This window comes from Brienomyrus brachyistius, chromosome 22, assembly GCF_023856365.1.
Source record: "Brienomyrus brachyistius isolate T26 chromosome 22, BBRACH_0.4, whole genome shotgun sequence".
NCBI classification, from domain to species: domain Eukaryota; kingdom Metazoa; phylum Chordata; class Actinopteri; order Osteoglossiformes; family Mormyridae; genus Brienomyrus; species Brienomyrus brachyistius.
The window spans coordinates 13,474,547-13,492,235 of record NC_064554.1 but is presented as its reverse complement, the minus strand read 5'-3'; the positions used below and the strand labels follow the sequence as shown (position 1 = coordinate 13,492,235).

Here is a 17,689-nt window from a genome sequence, read left to right as displayed (position 1 = left end):
TTTATTTATTATAATTTTAAATCTATAACATAGGGCATGGCCTGTTTCCCTGGTGACGCCAAACAAACGGAGCCTTCCGCTTTGCACGGTGAACTTCGGCAGTAATGGCTCTGGGATCTCGTTTTATTAAGAATGAAAATGTAAGTGACTGAAGAACTGGGGATATACACAATGGGAATATATAAAAAATCAGAATGAGAATATAAAAACATTTTCGACTCAGTAAGTATTACCAATGCAGCAAATTGTTTACTGACGAGTTATTCAAGTAGACTTAGCAACAGTCGTACGAGAAGTGTGCGTAGTCCCTTGTAACTTAATTATTGTTAATTGTTAATATATGATAATTTAATATGAGTTTTTACGTTCGTTTCCAGTTAAATCCACCGGAGAAATATTACGCACTATTTTACGAACTATGTGTGATGGTTGTATATATTTAGACTTGTGTTTGTACTGATTCCAGTATTGTTTTCTAAAGGTATTTTATATCAAATTTATTTACCATGAAAAATCAAGACATTAATTAGGGAATAAGTAGTCCTGCGGTTTCTCAGGAAAATCATTTTAAGGGACAACTATAAATTGCAATTTTTAACGTCATTTTTTAAATCACTAGTGCAAATCAGTCTGCAACAATTAATTGTATTGCAACATGTAATCAATCCAAAAGAAAATGTAATTAATTTACTTTGGATTAAATACTTCGTATCAGGTGAGTTTGTGCCCATGTATCGAATCGGTAGAAAACGGAGACATGGGCAGTGCCAAGTGTGCGTTTACCCTTTTTGCAGACCACGTGCTGCCGAGGTCCGTACTGTGACTATGGCGCAGGATGTGCACAGTGACCCCCAATGCACCACAAGCCTGTGAGTATACAGTCCACATAACCGTGGCTGGAACCCCAAGAAGTGCTGGATTCCAACACTATAAGAACGTTTCGATGTGTTGGTATTTAAATGCACATTCCTAGTATAACTGAATGTTTGTTTAAGCAAGAAAGGATGTAAAAGGGGGCTGATGCACAAACAAAGAACCTGATGTTGCTTCTGACCTGGCAGCTTAATACAGCAGGGCAGACGTTCCCTGGGGAGAAAGTGGGAGACAGCTTCGTGCTCATTGGACAGCAGGCCGCTCCTCACAGCTGTCAATCACTCTGACAGCCAACCGGTGAGCTCTGCAGTCTTCTTAAGCGCAAGCTGCCATTTTACAGTGCAATATAACAGTATGTGTAGGGTGTGCATTTCTCATCGTATTAGTGTATGAGAATAAGAGTGTGAATTTTACACGACTTTATAATAAGCTGGATTAAATTCCCAACAGATTTCTGTGAAATTCGACGCTTTATCCATGTCCTGCCTGCTTCCCAAACTGCCCAATCATAACACACCTCTCAATATAAAGATCCCCAGCTTCCTGCCCAGAACATCAGCAGACTGGCTGAAAATCAATGGACTGACTGGTAGCCCTTCCGTCCTCCTGCCGTGGTTCTTCCCTAGAGTGGAGACGATTGGCTTTTGCACAATAAAACATCGATCCTGCAGGTTTTAGAGAATCATACTGATATGCAATTGATCAACAGCTGATACAATGGGCAGTGTGACTGTCTAAATGATAGTTTTTATTAAAGTCATTGAGAGCCAGTGCAAAAACTCAGTGGTTCAGGTCCAGAGAGTACAAGATTTTGTTTCAACCAAGCAGTTGAACATAAAGAGTCACAGTCACAGAGACTCAGCTCATTGGTTGGAACAAAACCTTGGTCTGGATTTGTACTTTCCATCTCTGAATTAAATCCTATAAAACCTGCAAGATCCAGCATATCTGGTTAGGAATATTATTGTGAAAACCCTGCTCAGTCCTGGCTTTAGCATTTTAGCCAAATCTGGTGAACCGAGGTGTGGATTTGAGCTGTTTCTCACACACAGCCAAGGGCCTGGATCTCTACGCAGTTCTGTCTCCAAACTCATACTTGTTTGCATCCCAGTCTGGGCCCATTCAAAGTAAAACTGTCACCTCCACAGTGAATGAGGTATGTCTCTTTTGTCACATAGCAAACCCGCTTAACTAAGACCTATTCTACAGTTCTGATTTTTTTTTTCAATGCAATGATCAGTGATAATTTTTGTTAAAAGATCCTTTATAAGGACATATAACACTCAGGGTTTGTGGGACCCCCCCCCCCCCCCCGCGACCCAGTAGGATAAGCGGTTTGGAAAATGGATGGATGGGTTTGTGGGACATTTTCCGTGCGGCTGTGGTGCTCATGTTTCTCTTGGCCTCTTGCTTCCACACCACCAGGGGGCGATGGTAGAGTTTGAGTGGCACGACGGCTCAATGAGAAACGTGCAAGTGGACCTGCCATTTCTGCAGAACTATCAGGTGGCTGAAGCGCGAGCTGTATGTGCGGATGCTGTGAGTGTGACGCCGGACGGCCCCTGATTTATCGCTGCCGTTGTGTGACTGTGTCCCTCCAGGAGCAGGTGTATGAGGCGGTGCGTAGGCTGGAGGAGAGGGTCCTCTGGCTGAACACTGGCAGCCGGCGGGTTTGGGGGATGGTGTGTGAGCCCAGGCAAGTGCCCATAGTCACCGGTACTCCAAACACTGCAAATTAGCACTCAGAGGTGGAAAATTCAGGTCCAGAAAGTAAAAAATCCAGACCAAGATTTTGTTTCAACCAACCAGTTGAGTACTCTGTAACTGCGGCTCTTTATACTCAACTGGTTGGCCGAAACAAAATCTTTTTTACTTTCTGGATCTGAACTATTCATCTCTGTATAGCACTAGTACGAAGTACCAGCTTGTATAAAATTTGGTTTCTACCTGAAAATTGTCCCACTTTATAGTGATACTCATGGGTTTCACTGGAGATTTTGGACCCCAAGAAAACGTATCATATTTGGCACCCAACCCAGACCACCAACCCCCCCCCCCCACCATTGATACTAGCAGCATTCTGTACTTCACTGAATCCTGCATGATTCTCGTTTTTCATCCTCCTGTAGAGTGTTGATTGTGGTGGACCTGTGTCAGATGAACTTCCTGATCCTGGCCAACATTCAGCAGTGCCTGAGGCTGCTGTTGGAGGAACAGCTGGCAAATAAGGAGAGCTTCAACATAATAGCGTAAGTACAGCTTTAGTATCATAGTGTAGGTCAGTGTTTCCAAGCCCAGTCCTTGGGGGCCCCTAGATAGAGCTGGAATGGAGCAAAAATGTGGACAGTTTTGGTTGAGATCGGGTTGAGAAACACTAGTGTAGGTTATCCGGCAGTTTTTTTCTTTTTGTTTATTGACATGTGGGGGGGGGGGGGGGGGGGGGGACCAAGATCCAAAGGGTCATGACTGCTTGCTTATATGATCATCAAAAGGAACGCAGGCAAGCCACAAATTGTGGATATCATACATCATATTCCACAATTTATGTGCCGATAAGTTGCTCTGTGTCCTTGGACAGGTTTGGCACAGATGTGCAACAATGGGGAGACACAATGGCTCCACCGACTGCTGAAAACCTACAAGAAGCCTGGCTGTGAGAAACTCGCCCGTGTGTCTGCTAACGCCCGTCTCTGGGACTGACGAAAGTCACCAGTCAGAGGTTTTCTGTTACTTTTTTTCTTAGGTGGGTTCAGTGCCTACAGTGTTCAGGTAGTAGGAACCTGCTACAGGCCCTGAGACATGCAGTGGAGCACACCGACCAGAGGGGGCAGCTTCCAACGCTTGGCGTTTACTTGTTAACCAGTGGAGTACTAGATCAAGACATGGTGAGAAGATTTTTGCTGCACTGTATGGTCAGCCAAGAATAAGTGGATAGTCCCCATGGACAGTCCGATTGTGTAGCATCGATGTTGCTAAACTATGTTTTATGCTCTTTGTTTCTCCTGCAGACTGTGGTGTTGGATTATGTGAATGAGCGATGCAGTGGTGAAGACCTACGACTCCATGTCTGCCTCTATAGTCAAGGGGACGAGGACCTTGAGCTGTCTTCTTCGTTTGACATTATGCTGCCGTTGCGCAGTTTGGCACATGCCGGCCTTGGGCGCTTCCATTGGTGCAACGGTGCAGGTATTTTTATGGGGTTTTCGCCTGTTCAATGATACGGGTACAAACCAGACACCTTTGATTAATCTTTCGTCTATCTTTTGGCTGGCAGGTGTTGTGGAAAGCGATGACATCAGTGCTTTAAGGCGAGAAGTTGAGACGGCATCCTGTTACCTCCATAAGGTGTCCATGGGGGGTCCAGTAAATTTTCACAGCTATGAAAATATCTCACGTTCATTCTTGCTGCAGTGTCAGGACCTGAGACGTGATTTAACTGGTGTTGGTGGCAAGCGATCGATCTAATGAATGAGCCTATTCTAGTCGGTGGTATGTCTTACTTTTCTCCTTCAGTGCTCCCGGTTGGTGGATTCCATGAGTCAGGGAGCTACCGTCAGGCATTCCGTTCAAGTGAGGACCCAGTCAGCTGCAACTCTGCCCACTCAAGGGCGCAAGGAAGAGTGTCCCAATCCTCTGGCAACAGACCACACTCTCACTGGGCTGGTAAGGGCTCCACTGTCCAAAGAAACACCCTGCCCAACAGCTAGTGGATGTCATTAGAGAGCAGGTCGTCTAACTGCTTCATGTTGACCATCCCTGTGTTGTGCAGGATGCAAAGACACACAAGATGGTGGAGTGTTCAAGTGCAAGGGCATCAGTTCGGCCTCCTAACATTGCAAAAGTTGCTGTTTCTCCAGGTAAGAACCAATGGCAGGGAGGGCCTGACCATTTAGTGACCTATCCCATGGGTCTGAGTCAAGCAAACCGTTTGAGCTCAGTGAGTCCAACAATAAGTTGATCAACCAATAATATGAAACACACTCACAAGTCCTTGTACATTTTATCTTTGCGGAGGTAATAAATTTAGCGTATCGTAGGCAAACGTTTGTTTTATCTTGCTTGTGTATCTTAAGCACAGTCACTGAATAGCGGGAGGATGTCGAAGGCTAGAGGAAAGCAGACGAAGCCTGAGGTTTCCTTGTCCCTCTTTTACACCGAACAGGGTAACAAGCTGGGTAAGATCGACACGCGGTGTCTCATTAAGCGCTTTTGCTCTTAGTCATGGCCAAGGCTGCTCGAGTCGATCATCAAACTGGCCATAACAGTGGGCTGTTCATATTCTTATGCTGTAAACGGCAAGTTACATTGTGACATTTTTCTTATTTGAGGTGTGGTTTTCAAGACTTATCCTAAAGCAAAAACCGTACAGCGGCGTGTGCCCGCTCTTACTCTTCCCAAGAATGAAGACGTTTGCTCAACCAAACAGGTACAGTATGCCCCAGATAGACTTGTCCCTGTTTTATTTATTTTCCCTCAGTCATCTCTTAACTCTGGTCTTTTTTGGTCTTTTCTTTTTTTGTATATGCCTGTGAATTAGTGGCTAAAAATTTTTGGAGTTAGGCCGCTAAAGCTGGACCTTCACAAGCTGGCTTCTGGGCCAGACTGCACCCATAACAAGAAAGCAGTGGCCCAAAGGGGCACGTCCCCCCAGTACTGCTCCGTCTTCCCCAGCGTCCAAATCAATGTGAGTGAGACCACAAGCATCGGGTTTCGTGTCTGTACTCCGAAGCAGAACAGCATGTGCAGTAAATCCTTATTCCAGTGATTCTCGATCCGGTCCTCGGGGACCCCTGGACGGTCAATGTTTTTGCTCTGTCCCAACTCCCAGAGAATCAGGAAAGAGCGGAAACCTGGACCGTCGGGGGGGGGGGGGGTCCCCAAGGCCGGGTTTGAGAAACACTGCCCTACTCAATGGGAACTGATGAATAAAATAATCTTTAAGAAACATGTTATTCAGTGAAGTGCGCAAAAAACTCAACCCGGTGGCACATGGACGCTTGCTCATATGATCATGTTCACGGTCTCCGTTGTTACATCATCGTCTTCCGTAGGATGCTCTGTGACGGTATCCTGTACGCTAACATGCTGGTAGTCTCCGTGGAGCTCTGTTCTCTTTGCCACTGTGAAGGTCTGCTTACTGGGGGTGTCTGTCCTCCCTCCTGGGGGCAGGGTGTAGTGAAGCACCTGCAGCTGACCTCAGGGGAACTTGCTCAGTACCTCACGCAGACAGAGAAGCTTCTGCGGCGATATGCTCGAAGGCTGCTCTGGCTTCTTTCCGGTAGGCTGCTGCTTTTACTCTTTGGCGACGCCCACTGTAGGCTCATCCAATCGTGAACTTGCCCCACCCCAAAGTCAAACAGATTCCAACCATAATGGTCGTTGCAAATAAGCCAATATTTACAGCTTAACACCCCGTCCCCCAGCCCCTTCAGAGACTCCTGTGGCCCACCCCGCACTTTAGAGATGAGGCCAGGAAACATGTCGAAGCCTCCTTCATTAATTTAAATCCAGCACCCCGCTGTTTGCGTTCTCAGGCAGCAGGTGCATGTTCGGCTCCATCCTGGAGCATGACGTATGCATTCTCCTGGACACATCTGGGTCAATGGCCTCCTGCCTGGATGATGTGAGGAAGGAGCTTGAGTCTCTGATCTGGGATCAGCTCCACCAGAGAGGTGTGAGGTAAGAGAAAGACTGGCCTTTTAAATTAAGGTCATAACCTTAATGCTGACAATATAGCACAACCTTAACCTGCACCCTCCTGAAACCTTGAAAGTTCCTTGTTTAAAGAAAAGTAAAAGTAAAAATGAGGGAATAATTTGATCCATAGGGCTGGCAAAACAAGCCTTTTGCATCTCACTGATTGTATTCAATCAAAATGAACCATTTCCTGCTTATTTACAATGTCACAATCACTGTCTGGTATCACACTATGAAAGTAATTTGAAAACAATGGAATCGATACTATATGTAGGTTAACTGTTAGTCACCTATCGATTTATATCCTATCAAGTAACTTGTGTCCCATAACAGCCTCAATAAAATTGATCAAGAGATCCTGAAACAGATGTAGTGGACGTTAATGGGCATTTTTTAACATGTGTCAAGAACCAAAACAAAGGTTTAGTTAAAGGTTTGTGATATTGTGACTTATGTTATACAACAGTGTTTCCCAATCTGGTCCTGAGGGAGGCGCTGTCGGGATGCCGAGGGCCGGATTGGCAAACACTGCTATACAGGATGTTTGATCTCTCTCTGAAAATGATCAAGATGCATCCAGGTTGACAAAACCTGGACATAAGTCGATGGATGCCTGTCCTTGGTTGGGTGACTGGTTCTGGGACTTTAGCGAAGATCCACTATGGGCACGTTTTTCGATATTGACGTGGGTTTGATGTCCACTGAGAGCAGCCTGTGCATGCTGTAGGTTCACCCTGCTGGCCTTCTCGGATGTGGTCAGGGCGTGGCGCTCCACCTTGGTCGAGGCATCTCAGGAGGCCTGTCAGGACGCTGTGCGTTGGCTCTCTCAGCTCTCTGCTTATGGAGGAACCTGCCTGCTGGAGGCCCTGCAGGTTAATTCTGTAAACCACTCGGATACGAATGACACCAATGTGGCACGACAGTGTGAGCAAACTCAACCTGAGCCTGAGCTAGTTCTAAATCACGGGTGTGACTTTGAGGGACTGTATCCCAGTGCTATATCAAATTCTGTAAACCTTTTGTGAACTACTGAAGAAACTACTGAAGGAACAAGTCAGGAATAACACAAGTGAAATGCTGATCTCATGTTTGCTCATCATTAATGAATCATGGCACACAGTGTTTGATTATCACCATTCGTGTTCATGGCCCTCGTTCAGAATTATCGCTGTTCATCACTATGACTGGAGGTATTGATTCTACATGTGTATTAACACGTCCAGTACTCATGTTGACCTCTGGATTTTGTCCATGTGGCCAAGGTGGCCATTGGCCTTGGAGATTTCCTGGGATGCTACCTGCTGAGTGATGGAAAGCCCGACTCCAGCTGCAGTCTGGTACTGGAGGAGGTAGCGAGTCGGATAGTGGGGAGACGTTTCACCATCCACACAGTCTCGCTTCTCTGCTCTGATAGGTAATGTTGCTTTGCCCACCATGCTTTGCTCTCTTCATACTTTTCCTTGATGGTATTAATTTTTGGTTTCCCAAATAATTATCCTGACAGCACAGCCAATGACTTTCTTAAGAGACTCGCCAAGCGAACAGGAGGTCGTTTCCACCGTTACCAGGGCAACAGTGACATCCAGGCAACCAAGACAATGCTACAGGAAAGCCACAGTGACCAGGATGTAAGTGGCAGGTTCTGGTCACAGTGACTGTACTGATGTTGTGTTAACCTGACTGACCGAAACTACAAAAGATCTGTTATTTTATTTGATGCCTTGGTTGTTAGCTTTTAGCGCTACCAGCTTTTGAAGGTGACGATCTGAAGAAACTGGCAGAGGAAATAGACAAAGTGAAGCAATTCCGCGCACAAGCAGAGGTGTTCAGGTTGGTCCTTATGTCACTGTCTTGGTGGTGATGTCACTAGGAGGACTATCTAGCTTCAACCATGAGAAACACAGAACGGTGATTTCAAGCCAGAAATAACATAAAAACTAAAATGCTTCTTTGTATACTGATTTAAAGATGTATCCTGAATGAGTCTTTTATTTCGTTCAAACTGAACACAGCATGCGTTCTCTGAAACCCATGGTTTTATATGGCTTGCGTGGCGCAAGAATGGTTTTGCGGTGCGCTGAGCCAAGCGCAAGAGTAGCACAGACACGCCACAGCATGCTGCCTGGCGAGCGTGTGAACGCAAGTGGTCACAGGTCAACTCTCTTGAACTTTGACCGCTACGCACTGTGCCGCACAACCAATAGAAACAAGGAATCGAGCCGGTCAGAGAAATCATAATGGATGAGAAACTTGTATTGTCCATGTCTGAGTTCCCAGAGCTTTATGGCGCAAGTTTACCGTCTTCTAGTGTGTGAAATATGCAGTGTTGTGACTGACCACAATCTGGGGCAACAACGAAATGGCAAGAGAGTGTTTTGAGAACCACACCTACTTTTTGCGCTGAACCAAAACTTTTTGTGCAGCGTTCAGACTGAAAGCCCCGACATTTCATTCTTCTGTTTTAACAGACGGATCGTCCTGGCGAAACAGAATCGAGGAATGACCGAGGTCCAGCAATCTCCGGAAAACTAAGATTTTACAAATACAGTAAAAGGAAATTTAACATACGAAACCCAACTGTTGTCTTGACTCGGATCATACAGATTAAACAGGTTTATACGAAGTCTGTGAGAGAACACCTCAACCTGGGCAGAACGCCCATCATGGCAGGTCTTCTGGCCCCTGAGACCAACCGTTCCAGCAGTCCTGGAAATGGGGAACAAGGGTGGCTTGGGCTGCCTGGATGGACGGCTCCGGGAAGGGGTAAAGCAGAAGGCGGACTCCGATGCAGCGGGCTGCTAAACAGGAACCGGGGAACCTACATGTGAGAACACAAACAAACGATGCATGTGAGAACCGTCAAAGACACCAGCGGCACACCAGCGGTGGAATGCTGGTCCACTGGGATCATGAAGCCTCCAGCGCAGAAACCGCTTAACCAGAAGCCAAATGCCGCTTATCCCCTCTGCGTTGAGTTCTGCCGTAAGTAAGGGACTGGACACGAGTCTGAGTCTCAGGTGTTTTATTGCTCAAGCGCTGAAGTAATAACAGAAAACATGAGCTGCGTGAGCAGAGCTTCCCGTACACCGGGCTCCCCTCCGGCCATGTTAGGGCAGCTTTTTCCCCTCCTCACCTTTTTGCACTTTTAACATAACAAAATAAAAAAACAATCTGGTTAAATAATTTCAGGTACAAACAAAAAAAATAACGAATTGATCAGTTAAATAAATCATTTGAAATTCTTATATAACAAATGCAAACATTAGCATGCATATTTACCTACACATACATAAAACCATATAATTATCCATAACCTTTTTATAATTAATACATGTTTACCACATATTTAATACGTTAATCAATGCCTCCCTTCTTTTGCTAGTCAAAACAGACAGCGCCACAGTTCGAATTCAGCAAATAACCTTCCAGCAGGTTTTACGTCATTGAAACGAAAACTTCTCCATACCTGAAATAATAAAACAGAACATGACCTGTGTGAGCAGAGCGTCCCGTACACCGGGCTCCCCTGATGAAAGGGCAAAATGCACGTCACGAACGTGGAACCGCACCATCTCCTTAGCATGCCAATAAGCTAGCACGCTAATATGCTACCGTCGAGACAAAACCAATTTGCTGCAGGATTCATACAAAACCAAACAGGCGTTACACAGAACAAAACAATAGCTTGGTTCGTCCTCGAATTGAATTTTTAATCCATATTTAATCCACTTGAGCGTAACATGAACGACTTACCTCCGGACACGTTACGAGAGCTTTTTACCAGTGCATGCACATTCACACACGTGCTGGCGTTACCACCCCCCCCCCCCCCCCCCCCCCCCGGAACGCGCCCACACACACAGACTCAGAAACATACAGGCAGGAGATTAAAAAGATACAATAAAGTATCTATATACTATAATAAGTGTGAATGTTTTGATGAATTTATGAATCGCATTTTAACAACTGCTGCAATCACCCTTCCTTGAATTTCGCCCAAAACCATTCCACTCCTGAGACTCTCTGCAACACCCACAAGGTCTGATGACAAACTCCCCAATCTCTCTGGACCAGTTCACACAAAAGATCTCATCTCATGGTTCAATTAGGAAACTATCCGTCAAACAGATTTAAAGCAGTAGGGAAGGCTGATCACGCCTCCTACCCTTCAAGAACACTAAGGTGCGGTCTACACCCCATTTTACTTGGTCCCCTGAAATTCAAGCTGATGAAGTCTTACATGAAAACCCCTTATGCTACAGGCTGAGTTTTCTGCAATGATAAGAGACCCCACACAATGGGTTTTTGGACCATATATTCTATAAGCCTACTGACTCTTGTGACTACTCTGCTCCGCATCGTAACCTGATCAGAGTCTTGTCTGCGCATTCGGATAAGATTCAAGGCTTCTTTTTCAGTGGGAGCAAAAACAAGAAGGTTGTCCAAGTAACAAGGCAGACTGGCAAAGCTGAGATCCCCAAAAATACTCAACATCATGCGCATAAATGATGCTGGACTGTTGCAGAGCCCTTGCAGTCTATTGTACTCATACAAACCAGCAGGTGCTGTGAAGGCAGTGTACTTGTTACCTTCTCGCACATGGGGATGTTGTAGAACCCAGAAGTCGAGTCCATTGTGCTGAAGAAGGCATTGGCCCTCAAGGACTGCAAGACTTAAAGTTCACCTCAGTGGCAGCTAGCACACGTTCCTGCTTCCTTCCCACCATCTTACAGGAGCTCTACTGGATGTCATAGTCCTCCACTGCAACACAAGGTGAAACATCGGTGAGTTCCTCTTTAGAACGACTGGTCTCGATGAAAGATTAACCATCTTCACCGGCACCCACTGGTCTCCCCACATCGGTGTGATAGTCTGTCCAGCAAGAATGTCCCTCGTTCTGGACCTAGAAGTACTAGGCACCATGATAATCGTGCTACCCGGAGACACTGGCACACTGCTGGACAACTTGCCCCACACTAGATGTTCACACTGGGGAAGTAGTGTGACTGCATGAGGCAGCTTCACTGTGCCAACCTTGCAAGGAACCTCGCTGTCCCTCCATCTGATGGTGCACGACATAACATCCAAGAAATGCTCATAGTCAAGGAACGAGTGTCTACATCCCACAGATACAAACTTCCAGTAGTCATCATTGCTCTTCATAACATGTATCAGATGCTTGAGAACATTTGAACCAAGAATGAGCTCGTCACACTGCCCGGACACTACTAAGATAGGGACAATGCATTTCACTCCATGAACAGTCAGTGTTAAGTCATATATGCACTTGAGATGAGTCTGTTTTCCCCTACATCCATCCATCCATCCATCCATCCATCCATTTTCCAAACCGCTTATCCTACTGAGTCGCAGGGGGTCCGGAGCCTATCGCGGAAGCAATGGGCACGAGGCAGGGAACAACCCAGGATGGGGGGCCAGCCCATCGCAGGGCACACTCTCACACCACTCACTCACACACGCACTCCTACGGGCAATTTAGCAACTCCAATTAGCCTCAGCATGTCTTTGGACTGTGGGGGGAAACCGGAGTACCCCCACATCCAACAAGCATAATGTTTTCTGCTGACTGAGGTTCTCCCACAAGAGCTCCAGCTTCTCTGAGTGAACTTTCAGCCACCTCACTCATAGTACAAGCCATGGACCCACAATCCAACATGCCCTACAATTCAACCTTGTCATTCACTACCACCTGAGTGTAGAACAATTCACTGAAGGCAAGTACCTCTCCAGACCCCTGAACCACGACTTGATATCCTTCTGGAATGGCTGAACAGATGTTAACATCAAGAAGCTCAAGATCTAACTCATCTTTAAGGGTTTTTTGTCCACATCCTACACTGCCCTTCTCCAAGTATGGTTGTCCTAGTTTTCTGAAGCATGACCCTGGCTGGTGTTAGCGTGGCCCATCTGTCTCCATCTACGTCTGTCACAGTCTTTCTTCCAGTGACCAGGGGTGAAGCACCAAAGACATAAATTCTCTCTCCTGCAGTGCATAAGCGTGGAATGACTGGCATCACCACAAACCTGGCAGTTGTTCTTATGGAAAGACCCTGAGGTGACCCTCTGTGATAATGTCTGCACTGGGGCTGCTGCCTGCACATTCTGCTGTGATATAATGTGATCCAGTAAGCCGATTGGAGAATGTAGCCCATTTATATGAAATGCTGGTGTGGCGGTCAGAGCAGGTTGGCTATTAGCTGATTCTGTGGTGGGCTGAGTAGCCACAGAAGACACTGGGCGTTGGGTGAGCTGAGTTGATGTGAACTGGGAGGCTGAACTGACCTGCTCTGATTGTGGCGTCTCTGCCTCATGGGATAATGACAGTCTGGTTGTGGCTGATAGAATGTCTCCGCGCAGCTGGAGGAACGTTCTGAGTCTGCGCTCTGAGTTCACGCCGATAGCTGTCAGTGCGTTCCTGAACTTCGGCGGTTGTTCACTCTTCAGCTGCCTTAACGCTAAGCCTGTTAAAGAGTATAGGGTCTGGACAATACTTGATGAACATCACTGACACGTCACGTCCTGGATCCTCAACAGACCGTCCCTGCCTCCATAAGCATTCATCAGCAATGTCAATAGCATTATTTAATTTAAGGCAGCATTCCATCACTCCCTCATGCGGTAGTGGTTTAGTGTTGTAAAAGTCCGCCATTGGCATGCAGGAATAGGTTAAATCACCAAAGTGCTGTTTCAGGATATCAAAGATCAGTGCTGGACTCTGGATATGGTTAAGTGATGGGTTGTTACGCAATGGGACCTTCACCACATCCTTAGCTTTGCCCATTAGCCTACGTAAAATCTCTTATCACTGATGGTGTATTACTTTTCGCGAGATATGTCTCTGCCATTTCTACCCATTCACGGACACAGCACTTATCACTGCTGTCACTCCTGAAAACTGGAGGCTCTCTGACATCTGACTGCATGACAAGTCTCACCCCAGACAAATTCAATTCAGTGGGATTCTGCTCTGTCTGTCTGACATTGGTTCATTGTCTCTCCTATCACACTGTAGTTGTGCTACAATAGACTGACCAATCTGATTAGTCAGCTCTGAAATAAGGGTGCTCAGTTCAAGGTACTGCTGGTGGGGTTTGTAATCCACTGGAAGGACCCCGGGCACAAGTGGAACAAAACCTGTGGGTATTCAACCTATCTACCTTAGGTGTCTGAACCCCATCTCTGTGAAACCACCCTCTCGAAAAATTCCCATAAGTGGGGCTTCTCCCTCATAAACACCAGTTCCCTCTGAACTCACTACCGATTCCATGACAATAAACTATTCAATTAAATTAAATTCAATTCAATTCAATTCAATTCAATTCAATTCAATTCAATTCAATTCAATTTTATTTATGTAGCACTTTTAACAACAAAGCACTTTACATTTAACCGGCCAGAACCCCACCAAGCAAGCCTGAGGCGACAGTGGCAAGGAAAAACTCCCTCTAGCAGGAAGAAACCTTGAGAGGAACCTAGACTCGGAAGGGTATACCCCCATCTTCCTCTGGGCGACCGGAGGTACAAACTAGGTACAAACTCTCAAAAAAAAAAAAAATAACTGTCATACAATTTGCACTGTCGACCCTTTAAAGTCCTACTCAACCTGATTAGTTGTCCCAGCACATCAGGTGTTCCACACATTACTGTTGTGACCAACTTGGAATAATGGTGAAGGAGATGAGATTCCCACGGCGATCGAGATGACGTCGATACTTGTAGAATCCGAGTCATGACACCAATGTAACCCTTCCCCACGTGCCGCGTGGCTTGTCCCCTCTGCGTTGAGTTCTGCCGCAAGTAAGGGACTGGACACGGGTCTGAGTCTCAGGTGTTTTATTGCTCAAGCGCTGAAGTAATAACAGAAAACATGAGCTGCGTGAGCAGAGCTTCCCGTACACCGGGCTCCCCTCCGGCCATGTTAGGGCAGCTTTTTCCCCTCCTCACCTTTTTGGACTTTTAACATAACAAAAAAAAAATATTTACCTACACATACATAAAAAGCATAGAATTATCCATAACCTTTTTATAATTAATACATGTTTAACACATACGTTAATCAATGCCTCCCTTCTTTTGCTAGACAAAACAGACAGCGCCACAGTTCAGCTTGCATTCGAATTCAGCAAATACACTTCCAGCAGGTTTTACGTCATTGAAACGAAAACTTCTCAATACCTGAAATAATAAAACAAAACATGACCTGTGTGAGCAGAGCGTCCCGTACACCGGGCTCCCCTGATGAAAGGGCAAAATTCACGTCACGAAAATAATTCAGAAACTGGACATTTATTCACCATGCCTGCGAAGATATATCATTCATAAACAGCTGGAATAAAGAGTGTGTGTTAGCAAGCTGGCTCAGTGTGTCCAGTTTCTTATACAGTTAGACCTCGGAGATTCGCGAGGTTTGGTTCCAGAACCCGTCGCGAAAGAGGATGATTCGCGAATGTTTGGTAGAGTCACTAAAAATGGTAATATGTACTTAATTCTATAGTTAAAACTCTAAATATGCTGGCGAAACACTTTAATTTCATTTAAAAGTTAGCTTAATACAATAACTAAAAAAAACAAATGTTTGATGTAAAAATAAAGCACAATATCGCCTAACGGATATTTGTCACACTAGCACTTTTACAGTACAGTATACTAATGTTACCCCTACTAAGTCATAGAACACGGCATTGGCTGCCGATTTCTTTTGCATTCATAGTAAGGGGTAACATTATGAATAAACGAACAGGACTGCAAACTTGTTGACAGGAGTCATATACGTAACCAAGGTACAACTCAATAAAATAGGTAAAGGAAACATGTACTGTACGTACAGGGTACAGGTATTCAATCAATTAAAAATTACGTAAAGACGTACAGAAATAAGTTGTAAAAATACTATGTGTGGCTAACCACGAAAAAGAGAGAGAACAAAAATACATACACACATTAAAAATATTTAATAAAATACAGAATAAAATGTTCGCGGATCTGTGAATTCGCGAGTCACAAAGCGCGAATGCACGAGGGCTGTCTGTATTGCTCCGTATTATTAATAAATGCTGTCCTCTATTCAAACACTTAATGGATTCTCATATTATTACAGGTACTGATGTTACGATGGTTGTAATTTGCATCTCTTTCCAAATATTGGGAATCGGGAGACAAATGTAACAGTTACATTACTTTGAGCCGCCAGAAATACCAATTTATCGCACAGTTTTACAGCCGTTTTATAGCCTAATGCTTCTTAATGATCATCTAATGTCACAAATATACTCAAACAAGTTGATTTCTTGTGCTGAAATTAGGACAGGAATGAAAGATTTGTGACAAGCTACACCAACGATACGTGAGATGCGTGGCTTCTCCATGATATACGGTAAGGGAGTTATAAGAGAGAACGCAAAGCTACAGGTGATTGACAGGTAGCGAGCAGCATCGGAGACCCCTTCGGAAAGCCTGGGGTATTCAAGGCTGTCCGACGCAGTGAGTCGGAAGTGAATTTGTAGAAGGACGCAGGAGGGTAACGTAATAACTGTGATGTTATATTAAGAATCTTAATATATTGACGCAAATGAGTAATTGAATGGAACTTCTGATGCATTCGTTACTGCAGACATTGTGTCGATCACATATACAATGAAATGTTTAATTCAACCAAAAACGTTGACTGCTGTAATTGCTGCCACATTTTAAAATGAGTACCTCACTTAATTCTGAAAAAAAAAAAATTACAATTACAATGTATCATTTAACAACGTAATAAAAAGTTAGTTACATTAAAATGGTCATTCAAAAAGAGAATTTAAATTGATGAAGCGGAAGATTTTTGGTAGGTAGTTCATGTCATATAATGTGGAACAGAGGGACTGAACAGCAGTTCTTCGAGATTGTACGTTTTAATCTGGATTTTTCTATTAGGTTAATCGCAGTAACATATGACACTTATGAAAGTGCAGTAATTTTTCCTGGATTTTTTTATTGTTATATGTATATATTCCGCAGTTGGAAGATGTGCAAAGAAATGTTTTTGAAAATATCAAAAAGGCCAAGAAAGCGTATAATTATTAATTTCTGTTTACTGCAGTTGAAATTTTATTATCTTAAATTATATAATCTTGTTTTGTTTGACTCTTCTGCCGGCCCCTGGAGGATGGGCCCCCCCTTTGGGTCTGGTTCCTCCCAAGGTTTCTTCCTCTTAGGGAGTTTTTCCTTGCCACCGTTGCCTTTGGCTTACTCACTGGGGGGTCTTTACGTGGCAGAAATGTAAAGCGCATTGAGACAATGTAATATTGTGATAATGCGCTATATAAATAAAATTGCATTGCATTGCAAAATTGCATTGCAAATATGAATAAGTAAAGCGTGCTTGTAATTGATAGCAAAGACTAATTAATTTCACGCGTGATGCATTAATGTGGGGAAAGTTTATGCCTGTTTGGTGGTGCCTGTTTATGAATTAATAATACTGTCCAAGGATTAGCCGACGGCTAATAGTGTGACGAGAGAGCTGACCATACGGATCAGAGATGTATTACTGCCTCTCAAACGCAGGATGAATACAACCTTTGAGCCGGGGTACGTGCGAAGGATGCATGTTTGAATCAAATTAAATATGTGCGTTCATAAGAGAACTAATTATTCTTTCTAACAATATAAGTAGTTTACCATTATTTTAATTATAGATAAATTGTACTGTGTTCTTTATATAATTTAAATTATGCCTATATAATTACATTTTTACAGATGGTGCACAATTGAGATGCGAGTCTAGTAATTGTTTAGTAATTGCTTTTCTAATAAAATAAATTGCATAGACATATGTAACTAAGTGTTCAATAAATGTTGAAATTTTAGATAATTTATATTGCAGACGTTTTTCCTGGGACTCATCATGTAGTATCAAAATGGCAGTAAAAACGTAAGCGATTTTATAGCGCGGGTGCAGAGGGTGCAATTGCACTCGGTACTGTTCAGGTAAAAATGCCACTTGAGCATATTAAGCTCAATAAAATGAAATTGCCTTGTAAAGTTACATTTGAGAACGTGCCGTGTGTTGAATATATCAATGTGCAATAATAATGCATTGAGGCACAATTGTTAA

General features: G+C 44.3%; 1 protein-coding gene across 1 annotated transcript; it reads left to right on the top strand.

Moving 5' to 3' along the window:
- The first annotated feature begins 57 nt into the window (after nucleotides 1–57).
- On the top strand, nucleotides 58–9,142 carry vwa3a (von Willebrand factor A domain containing 3A). The gene is made up of 24 exons (XM_048991358.1): nucleotides 58–222; nucleotides 795–869; nucleotides 1,062–1,170; nucleotides 1,324–1,462; nucleotides 1,926–2,029; nucleotides 2,299–2,379; nucleotides 2,475–2,569; nucleotides 3,003–3,122; nucleotides 3,452–3,526; nucleotides 3,617–3,758; nucleotides 3,882–4,059; nucleotides 4,148–4,218; nucleotides 4,387–4,536; nucleotides 4,643–4,730; nucleotides 4,947–5,048; nucleotides 5,202–5,299; nucleotides 5,411–5,557; nucleotides 6,043–6,151; nucleotides 6,408–6,552; nucleotides 7,298–7,442; nucleotides 7,833–7,984; nucleotides 8,075–8,198; nucleotides 8,303–8,400; nucleotides 9,039–9,142. The coding sequence occupies exons 2-24, from the start codon at nucleotides 826–828 to the stop codon at nucleotides 9,100–9,102; spliced, it is 2,580 nt and encodes an 859-aa protein (XP_048847315.1). The 5' UTR covers nucleotides 58–222; nucleotides 795–825; the 3' UTR covers nucleotides 9,103–9,142.
- Nucleotides 9,143–17,689: the final 8,547 nt, after the last annotated feature.

Bases quoted from the DNA above. Each gene is read 5' to 3' on its own strand.
- vwa3a (XM_048991358.1), top strand. From the start codon at position 826: ATGGCGCAGGATGTGCACAGTGACCCCCAATGCACCACAAGCCT. The intron at 7,443-7,832 runs GTTAATTCTGTA...CATGTGGCCAAG, and splicing joins GCCTGCTGGAGGCCCTGCAG to GTGGCCATTGGCCTTGGAGA. The intron at 8,199-8,302 runs GTAAGTGGCAGG...CTTGGTTGTTAG, and splicing joins AAAGCCACAGTGACCAGGAT to CTTTTAGCGCTACCAGCTTT.